A 13,302-nucleotide genomic window follows, 5' to 3' on the forward strand; every position below is an offset into this window, starting at 1 on the left:
TTGTTTTTCTCTGACATTGCTACACCGTTCACTAGCGCCCCCCAGTGTCTGAATTTCCTTTCAGCTCACTGTTGATGTTGTGAAACTCACTAATGGACTTTCAATATACAACAGTAAACCTAGAGGAAATTTTCGGACTTAGGCAGCCATATAATATTATTATTATTATTATTATTATTATTATTATTATTATTATTATTATTGTACGTCATCACCACAGATGCGCGGCGGAGTGTATCCTCAGTAGCTTTAAGCTTCTTCTTTAAAGGCAGGAATGTAAATCCAGAGGGATTAGTGAGAGCAGACTGGGCTGTGAACCCTGCAGTAGCTCTCTGAGGGGTCTCTGCTTCAGTGCGTAAAAAGGACGGGGCTGCAGACGCACCGCGCAGCAGTCATTACACCGGAGCCTCCATGTGCGTCACCTCAGCGGGATACTTGACAAGGATATCTGATATTTTGATACCACTGCGAGCGCGGGTCACTGACAGATGAAAACATTGTCGTTTTGCTGACGTTAAGGCATTTTCCTTGTGCACATCATTTGTCCCGGAGCGCAAAGGGGACATGGGTCAACTTTATGGTGCGACTCTTTTACCATTTGGTGCTATCTGTGTTGTTTTCCTTTGGGAATCCGGTGCCAGCTCTATCAGGACGACGCTTGGAGTGGACAACTCTAGGTAAGTCTCAGGGACATGATTTGTTGAACCTAAAAGTGTATTTTATTTTTTTCTGAATGGGCAGCAGTATTCTGATGAAGCCTGTCAACCCTATCCACCAGTGATTTAGTAGTTAAAACGCTTTAACACAAAGTTTAAAAACAACATTTTTTCCCCTCTTGAACCACAATATTTGAACACCATGCTGTCTTATGGTCTAGTAGTTTTAAAAGATTTATGTCAGACAAATTGCTGTAGTCCTTTTGGCAACATCCACCACACTGATACGATCCGACATTAACTTGTTTGTTTCGGCATCGAATTTTGACTGGAACAATTACCTCACTGTCAGGTTAACACACACTACCAAAAGTGATAATAAAGTTAAGACTGTGCTTTATTGGTTTTCACTCTTTACGACACACTGTGTGAGCGGGCTGTCAAAGCAGCAGACCCCTGAATGAACCAGCGCAGCGCGTCTAATCTAATGTGATTTTCGAGGAAATGCAAAAAGGCAAAGGGAAACTCCAAATGGTTGGAATCGGTCGCGGTGCAGGGAGCCAAATGTTACTTGGGCTCAGACATAACATGACAGATGCTATTAAGGTGCCCCTCAGAGAACAGGTCAGGAGGTGAGGAAAGGATGTGAGTGGAGCACATGCACACAATATTCTGAGAAAAAGACGCATGTTTAAGCCTAGATCATAAACTAACAGTATTATTTTTACCACCTAAAATTGCAAGGAACTACTTCAGATTTATGTTTTCAAGGTTTAGTGTAAACTCAGCAGATTCTGTTACAATGGATGACAACATCCACTGCTGTGATTGATGGTCCTCCTAGTTACAAAAACACATATACTAGCTGTGTTCATGTCTTAAAAATGCTGTGTAGTATAAACTGCATATGATATACTGTAATATTAATATTAATATTTCCTGTCTGTGAAATTCACATTAATACAATCAGACAAGTTGCTTCAATAGTTCTTGTTGGTTTGAATTACGTCTGTGAAATTCACATGGTGTGTTATTTAATGGCATTTCTTGCTGTATGATTTAGAGCTAGACCAATAAATCGGCCAGGTTGACATAAGCAATATAGTTTATCACAGATACTGGGGTTTACTGATAAATAACAAGAAGTTACAGTACAGAAATACTAAAGAAATGTCTGAGGTAACTCGGAAACTGTGTCTCCCTTACTTACTTTGTCCACGAGAGAGCAACATGTTCATGTCAGCTGTACATCGTCCTGCTTGGAATTCTTTAATAAGAACATTAAAGGAATCCTAAAATCCAAAAATGCTTATGTTATGTTTATACGTAGAAATTAAATCAATAAAGAATATTGTCTGACATGTTGCTATCTGATTTTTTGTCTCTCAAATATTGATACCAATATCATCTCAAAAAGATAGGCTTCATCCCTGGATACAGCTGTTAGGTATCTGCCTATGTTTTGATTGGTATTGTGTCTCTTTTCTCAGGACGGAGTGTCCAGATAATAAAATCTTGACAGTGGAGTACTCCTGTGTCAGAGCTGGAGGGAAAAATAGCACTTGTTTCAGGTAAGACTCCAAACTGTCCCATAGTTCAAGGCTGAGGTTTCCACCAAGTCCTCTTGGGTGTATTGAGCCTGAGCGAAACACTGGGGAATCACATTATACATTTATAGTATGTTATTGAGCTGACTGACTTTTCCAGAACTGTAATTCGCCCAAGGACACTTTGACAGAGCAAGTGGCTGCGGGGAGGATTGAACCTAAGACTTTCTGGGGTTATGAAACGGTCTTTGTAACCACTAAACCACCCTGACATACCATTCCCAGAGCTCCACACAGTATATCCCATCTAGAAAATACAATATATACACTTGAGGGAGAAAAAAAATAATTTCCTGAAGATCATCATTCAGAGACTGAATGATGATCCAGTCAGTGAGTGCCATCATTTGTCAACCAAAGGCAGCAATATCCTTTTAGATGTCAAGATGACCACTTATCTTGCTTGGGTTCAAGGGTCTCTTTGATAACTGAAACATAGTCTAACATGGCCAAAACCAGATTTACCTGTCCATTAATATTCTTTCTTTCTTTTTTTTTTTTTTTTAGTTTTTTTTATTGTCACTTTCTTGAAAATAGGGAATAATGTCAATAATGTTTTGAGCAAAATTGTTATTACTTTCCTCATACTGCAATTTCCTTCTGAACTAAACTGAATTCCATCAGCCTGGCTCTGTGACAGTAAACCAGTACATGAACTTTCTCAGCTTGAGTCCAGAGCTAAAACATTTAGGAAACATCCCCCCTCTGGGAATTAGGCCCTGCATTATAACCTAAAAAGTAGAAGTAGCCTGATAGAAGATGATATTATTAGTTATTTATATTACCCTGTGTCCATTCAGAGGAAGACAGGGACAGCAGACTGCTCATAAGTGAGTTGATAATCAACACCAAATTTGGTTTTACTATCAAATCAAAAATCCAGCTGATAGAGAAGTGTTTTTGTAATTCAAACAAGTTGGACATATAAAACAAAGGTGATGTGAGAGGGGAATCTAACTTTTGAAGAAATTCCCTCTTTTTTGTACACAGTCCCCAGGGGTCTAATTTATGGAAATGTTCTTTGCTGTGATATTGTATGGGCATCCTGAAACAGAGGTTAAAGGAAATAAATGAATTCAATGCAGACTTTATGAAAGGATGTGAGACCTTTAGCTCCTGATACATCACACTACAGGAGAAAATCAATGTAAATCACTCATTCTGACATTTAGATAACTTTCTTCTGAAGCCAGACTCTGGCCTGGATTTGGTTGTTGGCGTAAGAAGATCCTTTAATAAATGAGGCACCAGGTCTGGTGTGAGGCCAAACCATCTGATCTGTTTACTGTCAAGTATAGACTGTAACAGGCTCTGTGTCTTGTTTAATTTCTGGCTCTACAAGAGATGTGTGGTACTGGAGGAGGCGGATTAAATGTGGGTGTATTTTCCTTGCCATGTTTCTCAAGGCAGTTCAGCACAGACCTGAGTCAAATTGATTTTGCAAATAACTCAAGGGCAAACAGATTGATCCATTGTGTCTGAACAGAATATAAATATTATTTTCAGTTCAGTTTTTAATGAGAGCAGTGTGTTAGACAGGGCTGGTGAGAAGCCGTCATGTATTTCCATCTCACAGATTGAAGGTTTAAGTTGTGCTTTTTATGGATGTTTACCTTATTGTACATCTGCGCCCTGTTTCACAAAACAAGTTTTTTGACGGTAAATGTTCCAGAGGTTTGACTACTAGGTTTTACTGAGCAAAATTCCCCAGATAATTTAGGAACTGACATAAATGTTCCCTTAAGCACCACCAGTAAGCCTTTCAAACGTTCTCTTCTCACACCGCATACATGCTCTTTACAATGATCAGATCTTAGTCTCAACCCCTGATCGACTGGTGATTTTTAAAACAAACCATTTTCCCCTTGATTTCAGGAAGAGGTAGACCAAACAGGCTTCTCATTTCTAGCTGACGACCATCAATTTTGACAGCTGATGTGACAACATTGCTGACAAATTTGATTATCTGTAGCAAGCTAGATATTTAAGAGAACGCTAACTGTCTCTGGATGACTTTTTCATGTTTTCAGCTGTACTACAAGAATCTTATGAAAGGGGTCTTAATGCAATTGATAGCTGGCTACACAACATTGTGCTAAGAGACTGAGGCTAAAGCTGGATGAGCTTCATCACTAGTTGATGATCCATGTAGCAAACAGCTACATAAACGAGCTAAATAAAGAAACAACACTGTTCTTGTATTGCAGTGTATAAATAGTGTCTCAATACTGAGAAATAACCAATGTGTTTGACAAATGTTGCCTAATATTATCTCGTATAATGAGTCAGGGCTGCAGGTGTGCAAAGTTCCCAAAATCCAATATAGAGGACACAGTTCAGCCGACATTTGTCTACACTGTGATGTTATAGCATTCAGGACTAGCTTCCACACGGTGGGGAAATACTACACGGTCAATGTTTTACTTACAGTATTAATGATACCTGTAACCTGTGACCCCTGACTTATGTAATTAGTCAATGACATGCTCCTTGACTGTAAGTTACACTTAGTTAATACTGTGGTTAATAAGTTAGTTAGCCAGACATGCTAACAATTGCATCCTATGGGTTTGTACAGCAGAATAATGCACTTTTTAGTGCTTTTCTTACACTTCTTCTCTTCTGTTCTTGGTTTCGGAAAGACAGTTAAAAAGATAACCCATGCAAACTGCTACACCTGTGGAAAAATGCAAACGTTTGGCCTGTTGAGGTAGTCACAGTTGTGTGATTTGACGAATCATGTCAGTTACTTCATGGTCCACATTGAGAAAAACAGAAATCACTCCATTAAAATGTTCATACCCAAGAATAAATAATCTGTGGCTGAGAACATCTGTGACTGCAGTTATTAAACTATATTTGAACCGGACCTGGTCAGTCTAACAGTCTGACCATTACCCAGAGCTCTGCTGTGTCCAGACAAGCTGCACATTTTCCAATCATTTCTGCTTCTCTTCTCTTATTACTTCACCTGGCACGTCTCTCTACTATTCAAATAATCTGGGAAAAAGTAATATTTATAGTTTTGATTGAAGATGACATGTTAACCATTTGGAAAAACTCACACCTTCCTAAAAAAAAGTGGGCTTAGTTGCTATCAAAACAGTGAAGCAAATTATGGTACTTATGGTGCTTAAATGATGGTTGCAGTTAGCATAAGTGCTTTCTTGACTCAGTGAGAACACTCATGAAATGGATCATCTAGGATTTTAGAGAACCTATATATACCTAATATATTTCAGAATGTTTTAATTTAGTTCAAATCCCACGTTACATTATTCCATAATACTTAAATGAGTTTAAAGTGTTATCAGGCCGCTGCGATTCGGATTCCTCCATTCATTGCTCTAGGATGCTTATAATGCTGCTTATGTTCTCGTTCTCCCCGTCCCCTTCGAGTGTGTTTTGCAGTGGATTGACAGTGTTTGCTAAATGCCTAAAAAATAAAAATGTGATGTCTCCGTCTCAAAGGGATTTTGTGGTGTTGTGCAGAAGTAAATCCCCACCGCTCTCATCATCCGAACAAAGACCGGCCAGCCGCAGGTCTCCTCCCCCTCATCTGTGGTTTTCACAGCGATGAGGGTGAATCAGCTTGATTTCTACATTTCTATTGTTCTGTCCATTCCGTGTTCTTATTCTGTCTTTGCTGGAGGTCAAATTTCAGCCGTGCCAAGCCAAATATACATGGTTCGTATAGACTCAGGCTGGTATGAGGGTGTGTGAGTTTGCATGTTTATGTATGAGTCTGTATAAATTGTCTCTATATTGTCTGCCCTGGCAGTTACAGCAGGTTTTTTAGATGATGAGAGTTAATTTTCTGCTCCTCTCTAAAGCTCACTCTCTAAACACTCTCAGCTGTGGGGTCCTACTTTGTCAGGACTGATGGGCTTCACTAAACTAGAAACCATCCTTTCTCTTGATTGGCATGTTGTTTCACTTTAAGTACCCTGCATGGCTCATTACTGCAGCAGATAACACCCATACAGTATGTGAGCTCAGGCTCTTATAGTGAGTGATGATGAAAAATGTCACAGAGGTGACTAATGTTTATTGTTTCCATACTTTCTGCTACTTTTGTTGCTACAATGATCCATCTTTTGCAGCGGAATCTTTAGAGGTTCGAATTTCATTGTTCATGCGCAGTGATCATCTTCAGTATCATCTCACACAAGGACAGTGAAGGGTATCTGTACTAGGTGTACATAATACATTTGTTTGTTTAATTCCGTGTGAGAAACTGAAATGAGAAATGTCCGGAGCTAAAAAGTAGTGTAGTATGCTGGTTTCCTGTATCTGCCACCAAACAGAACTTCTTGATGAGACTATTGAGTAGACTAAATTTGAGTATGTGGGATATCCAGAGAGGGGAAATGACTAAACAGTCTCTGATCTCACAAGAAGAGCTTTCCACACTATGCAAAAAAAATGTTTTAAGTAAGTCCACAATTTATCAAGTCTTTCTCAAAACAACAGTCAGGTGCCTGAATGAACACTGAAAGAGGTTTTCTGTGCTGTAATCATTCCCCCTGTTAATACTGGCCAACTATCTAAGAGATGGGAGCCAAAATCCACAGTGTGTCCACACAGTCGTTTTGTGCAAAAGTGCATTTAAAAGTTGATGTGAAGCTTATTTGAAGTTCTAGCAGCCTGAATTAGTCATATCAAGTGAGTAGATGTCACATTTACAGTCTTTTTAGCATCAAATTCCCTATTCCTCTGATAATGTTTCCATGTTGAGCTGTGGTAAAAGTATAGTAACAAAAAGAGGGACTTTGGCACTACTGTAACAGTAAAAGATATCTACTTGATTTGACTCATTTGAACGCTTTATATTAGCTTCAGATAAACTTTTAAACTTCTTTTTTTTTGCACAGAAGGAGATCACTTACATTATATGTGCATTATTGAGGGATTGTCTAATAGTCAATATGAACAGGAGGGATGAAAAAACCTATTTCAATGTTCATTTGAGGACCTGACTATTGTTTTACCACAGACTTAAAAAATTGTGAAACCATCCATCATTTCAATGGAAAGTTCTCTCCTTAGATATTTAGATTCCCAATCTTTATTTCTTTGCTGGAAATCATATTTATAAACGACTAAATGACTAAAGAAATATGTGTGTTGTGGTGTTTTAAGACAAATTAAGTAGCAAAGTGGGAACTACCGTATATTATTTGGCAGTGTGATGTTTTTTCATGTAATTTCTGCCAAAGTCTGCTGGAGTGTTAAGACACTGTTGAACTCCCAACACATGTGTGGTGGAACAAAAAACAAGATACTAAACTCAATATCCTTGGGTTTTGGATCGATGCTCAGGCAAAACAAGTAATTTATAAGGTCACTGTGGACTATAGGGGATGGTGATGGGCATTTTTCATTTTATTGTTATATATTATGGAACAAATGATTAATCAGCTAAGCAAGAAAATAATAAATCAATAATGAAAACAGTCCAGCTGCAATTCTTCCATTTTACTTTCTCCTTCTCATTCTCCTCCACAAACACATGCCTGGAGCAGACTGAATTGCAGTGCATGTGGTCAGATGAAAACAGTGCAACTCCATCAGAGTTGCTGGACTGTGAATGCAAGAATATCTCAAGGCTGAGTCACACAAGCTTTTGGTCTTTTTGGCTGAATGTTCTTCTCTGAAGCGTCTTTGTGGGGGTCTCTGATATCATTACACTGTTGGCCCTTTCTTGCATTTTTGCTTTCAAATTTACTATCCATCTGTTTTGTTTGTTTGAAAGACTTCATTTCAGTCCACAGACATACTCACTCTCTAGGGGACACAGATGCCACTGTACTTGACCTAACTACATCTTTAGCTTTATCATCAGACATTGTTGAAATGACCAAACATCAAGACAGAACTCTTCTCCACTGTGTCCAAAAATCTACTGCTAACTGCATTTACAGTGCAAATGCATTTGTTATTTTTTAATGATCTTTTGAGTCCACATACTGTACAAAATGCTCCACTGGTCAAAGAAATAATGCAAACTTTAATAATGTGAGATTTAGTCAAAGTCAACCGTAAATTATAACCACAACCACTTCCTGTCTTGAATCATTATAGTACTAATGCAGGGTTTGCCTCTGAACATGTGATTGCGTGCTAACTGTTAGTCGGAAGGCAGGAAGGCCCCTTTACACCTGGTATTCACATGTGTCTCATGTGTGGACTGTGTCCACATCAGATAAACTTTAGCTGCATACACTTTTCTCTTTCTGTTGCCAAAATGCAGTTTGGATGAGTGTCCTCATGAGATTTTCATCGTTTAAAACAATACACATGTATCCTGAGAATACATTTTTATTATAGATATGATCCATCCAAGATAGTTTCCCCTAGAACAATGTCACTCTAGGGAAGGCAATGTTAGTTTATCAGTAACTTTGGCCCAAGCAGAAATATCTCAACAAGTGGATGGTCATAACATTTGGTATTCACATTTATGGTCACCAGAGGAAGATTTCTAATGACTCTGATGATCCATTTACTTCTCATCCATCAATATTTCAGGTGGACTCCTAACCACCCAGTTTTATACTGTAGTGTCATCATGAGGTTGGCATTTTTGGTTTTGTGAACTGTCTGGACATGTATTGGATAGAGCCACAACATTTGGTACAGACATACATGATCTCCACAGGATGATTTGTAGTAACTTTGATTGATCCCTAAACTCTTTTTTCCATGGCTGAGTACCTGTAAAAATAATGACATTAGCTTTTTGGCTCGTATTTTGAATTCAGCTAATTAGCAAATGTAATGTAGAGCTGTCGATGCTTCCATTATTTCATGTACAACTATAGTTTATGTGATATAAGTAGCTAATTTTAAGCATACAACATGGACATCAGAATCTTGAAATCTCTTAGTTGCAAACCTGTTGTTTTGTTTTTTGTGTAAATATGTAGCCATGACAACATAAGCTTCCATTTTGTACTTGGGCTGCTTTTAGTCAGTGAATATTTTTGTTGGCTTGACTCAGAGAGTTAAAAATCTTTGCCGGTTTGAGTCGGAATTTTCTTATTTCACAAAGTGGTGGGGGTCTTTGTTGGGATGATTTCATGGGCCACAGCTCTGGACTTTGCTTTGTGTTTTATGCAATCTGGCTTCCTTCTTAAAATGTTTATTTAAGGTTAGCTGTTTGATTGCTGAGGACCATATTTGAGTTGTCTCCTATCTTCTCTTAAGATCTAAAACCCCTTAATTGTTGTGCAAGACATGCCAAAAGGTTTGTAGAATGGCATATGTTTATAGTATAATTTGAACACCCGGACAAGCAAAACTTCCATATCTTTCATTTTTGTTCATTGGTCACCTCTTTTGTTCAAGAGGGGATATAGTATGAAATGAGTATTACAGAACTTCTTCACACGGATGGAAGCTCTCAAACCCATCTGTAAGAAACATTGATTCATTCACAAGTACCAAGTAGAAGTCAAACTCCCCTCCACCCACAGTTGCCCTGTGTGTCACCCAGCAACATTGAAAGCGTTCATTACTGAAACCTGACTAAGACTGACTTGGCTCCAGGCCTGGACTCCATCTCCATCTTTCTAGTTCTATCTGTTTTCCTCTGGAGGGACAGAAGCCAGGCCTCCATCTAGTAGCCTGAGTATTAACACAGGGGTTGAGGTCAGGTTAAGTGGAATAAACAATCAGTTTCATACATGCTGTGTGTTAGTTTAAGTGCACATCATTTCAGAACTAGTCAGAGCTTTGTGGAACCAGATAAAGTCATTGAGGTTGGTGGTGGGAAATCTTTAAAAATAATAATTATTTGACAAACACCCATTCTTAAAAATGAAATGTAATTTTTATAGAGGACCTATTATACTAATTTCCAGCTCTATATTTTAAAAGAAACGCATAAAAGCTCCCTGTTAATCATTGTCAGAAATGATCATTTTAGTTTGACCTGAACACCAGTATCATCTACTTCTGCTGTTAATTCCATCTCTTTGGACTGTGGTGCTTTGGGATGTGATGAGACCACACAAGGGAGCATCTCTGGTGTCATAGTCCCTCTGAGAGATGAGGATGTGTAGAATTTCAGCTGTTAAACCTCTGAAATAACACTGAGCTGGGAGACACAGAGTCTGCTGTAGGGTGAATGACATCCTGACTTCTAAACTCCTTCAGACTGGATGACTAAATGGCTAACAGACTAACTTATGTGTTGACTGACTGATTGACATGATGATTGATTAGCTTACTGACATAAGTAAGAGAGGATGGAGGACTCGATGGCTGAGATCAATGCATGCATGGTGTACGTGACGTGGGAACATGTGAACATTGCTCTAGAAGTCTTCATGGGTCCAAAATGTTGGACCCAACCCAAGGGTGACCAAAGCACAACTAGACCTGACCCCAAAGACCCAAATGTAACAGACCTGCTCCAAAATGTGGTCTACCTGAACAGAAAGTTAATTTGATCAACTAACAAGCATCCATGGTGAGAAAGAGCAGCAATACTATGACAATAATGCCTAAGAACGAATGTTACCCCTAATTGTTCTCATTTTCCTTTTACTTATTCCTTACGTTGATTCACTTCACAGTTTACAATCTCCTCTCACTTAAAACAAATCATTTTTTCCCACGGTCACTGTGACATTCCACATGATCAGAGCTGATGTACATTTGGGTTCATTCAGATCCACTCTGGTATTGAACATTGACATTCAGGCAGGCCTGAGACCTCGAGCAGTAAAAGGAGACCTGACCCTACTCAATCCGATTAGACTGAGTAGAATTTGGACTCACTCAGGTCTTGGGTCAGTTCTCAGTTCCTCTCACTTCCTCTACATTGCTCTTTGACACCCTCATTGCTGGGCTACAGATAAAGCAGGGTTATCTCCAGGTCTTAAGCTCCCTCTCATCTCCTCTGGTTCCTCCTAGATTTATAGCATTAGATTTGGCTTTCACCTCAACTCTGCCTGGTCTCTGAAAATACTTTAAAAGCTGCTAAGCTCCCCCCATAAACAGACTCACACACCACATACACGTCCTTGTGAAACCTCAGTGTTAGTGATGCATTACTAAGTTGAGTAATAGTGATGCATCACTAAGTTGAAAACTTATGTGAAACCACAGGCCAACTGTTAGCTGTTCCCATTCAGAATAAAGTGCACAAAACCATCAGCAGCTCAGAAAAGAGCAATAGCACAACAGATTAGATATAGAATAAATGTAGATAATGATCCATCCAGCTAAGTAAACACTAACCAGACAGTCATTGAGGCTTACAAGACACTTACAGAGTAAACAGGAAAGATAAAGACAGAGCCAGAGACATACATAGCATCCCAGTTAGTGAATAAAAACATAATGCAGCAAGCTGCTGCTGGGTTCTTATTCAACAGTGTATGCCTGTCATTCCCAAAAGGAAAAGCTGAATCTACTTAAATGCATGTTTCTTTGATAGTAATCTAAGACTTTGAACACAGAGAACTACAGAAACTGGAATAACAGCAGGAGAGATGAATAAAAAGAGAACTTGCTACAGCGCTATATCCAATTTTGGCAACCAGAACGTTGAACAAAGTGGTCAAAAACAAAACCATCTACTGCATCTGCAGTTTCTCAGCATTGGGGTGCCGCTCATGTGGGTTCACTTAAGTTTCAGACTGGTGCAGGGGAGATGCAGAGATATTTGTTTGATATTTTTTTTGCAAAAATATAAATGAAATAAGTCTTGTAATAGGACTATGGAAAACTTAATAGAACTCCATCTGATGCACTTTTGTGCTCAATGATCCATGTTCTACATTTGGACTGATCATTGCACAGATCAGGATCATTTAACAATATTAAACCAGTGACTTCAAAGTTTTTTTCTATGAAACACGGCAGCTCCTGACCCTCTAAAAAACTGTATTTTAGGATAATAATGAAACAAGCTGGTGAAAATAGACATATTTATAGTAAATAAAAAAATATGCACAGCAGTGAGAGGTACAGGAAGGTGGCAGATGGAGAAAAGGAAAGAAAGTAAAGTAAACGGGGGGGCTTTGGAAGCAAATGTGTTTTTTGATCCAAATGAAATAAAGCTGCACCCTGGCAGGCTGAACGCTCTCCTCGGTGGGGGATTTGCCTGGAAAACCACATAAGGACTATAAAAAGAGCAAGAAGGGGAAATCAGAGCAGGGAGGGAAGTTTGAGTGTTTTTCTCTCTCTCTCTCTCCTGTAATTGGCTCCCCATCTACATGAGTGCATGTGGTGGGATGCTGACGAAGGGTTGGTGGTGTCGATGGATCAGACGCTCAGCAGCTCCACTCAGTAGACATTGACATGACATTCGCTCAAACTATTTCATCTCATTCTTTCTGCATTGGTTAGTCACTTTTTCCTTTACTGTCACTTTCTCTTTTATATCTACTGCCTCTCATCACCACGCATCTCCATCCTTTCTGCACCCTCTCACTTTTGCTTTTTCCCTTTGCCTCTACCCTCCTCCTCCCTAGAGTTTTACATTGCTGTCTCCCGTTTCCCCCTTTTTTCCCCATCTCTTTCCAGTCTGTACATGCTGTTTTTGTCTCTCTCATTTGTTCTATAACTCTCCCTCACTCTTCTTTCTGTGTCTGTCACCGTCTCTCTGTCCTCTTTCCACTCTGCGTTTTTGTTTTCCTCATTAAATGAGAAACATCAGCTGTTTTATAAATATGTAAGTATATTCACATTCACTACAAATGTTTCCTGGTCAATTGGTTCCAGATAGCATGAAAAACAGATTATGTGCTCCACACACACACAAACACACGGTAACTTTTCTTTTGTGTAATAGTGCTGTTTAGTCTGAATGGTTCCCTTGTGTATAGTCTCATATAACTGTGTATGTAAACAGAAACAGGGATTTCTCCTCTCCCACAGTACCTGAACTCATCATGGGCGGTCGGGGAGGCATGTTCAGACAGACAAGGGAGAGAAAAGGCAAAAATATATGAACAGAGAAAGGTTAATTATTGCTTTACAACATGACAACAAACATTTCACTAACTCATGGCTTACTAGAAGAG

At 39.0% G+C, this 13,302-nt stretch overlaps 1 protein-coding gene across 1 annotated transcript in view; it reads left to right on the forward strand.

Moving 5' to 3' along the window:
- The first annotated feature begins 270 nt into the window (after nucleotides 1-270).
- Nucleotides 271-13,302, forward strand: part of LOC133981145 (collagen and calcium-binding EGF domain-containing protein 1-like) — a 33,365-nt gene continuing 20,333 nt past the window's right edge. Inside the window, exons 1-2 of the mRNA XM_062420010.1 lie at nucleotides 271-677; nucleotides 2,147-2,227. Of these exons, the coding sequence (XP_062275994.1) occupies nucleotides 565-677; nucleotides 2,147-2,227 (194 nt within the window). The 5' untranslated portion in view covers nucleotides 271-564. The remainder of the gene's footprint in view (nucleotides 678-2,146; nucleotides 2,228-13,302) is intronic.

Source organism: Scomber scombrus, chromosome 1 (assembly GCF_963691925.1).
Source record: "Scomber scombrus chromosome 1, fScoSco1.1, whole genome shotgun sequence".
Taxonomy (NCBI): Eukaryota; Metazoa; Chordata; class Actinopteri; order Scombriformes; family Scombridae; genus Scomber; species Scomber scombrus.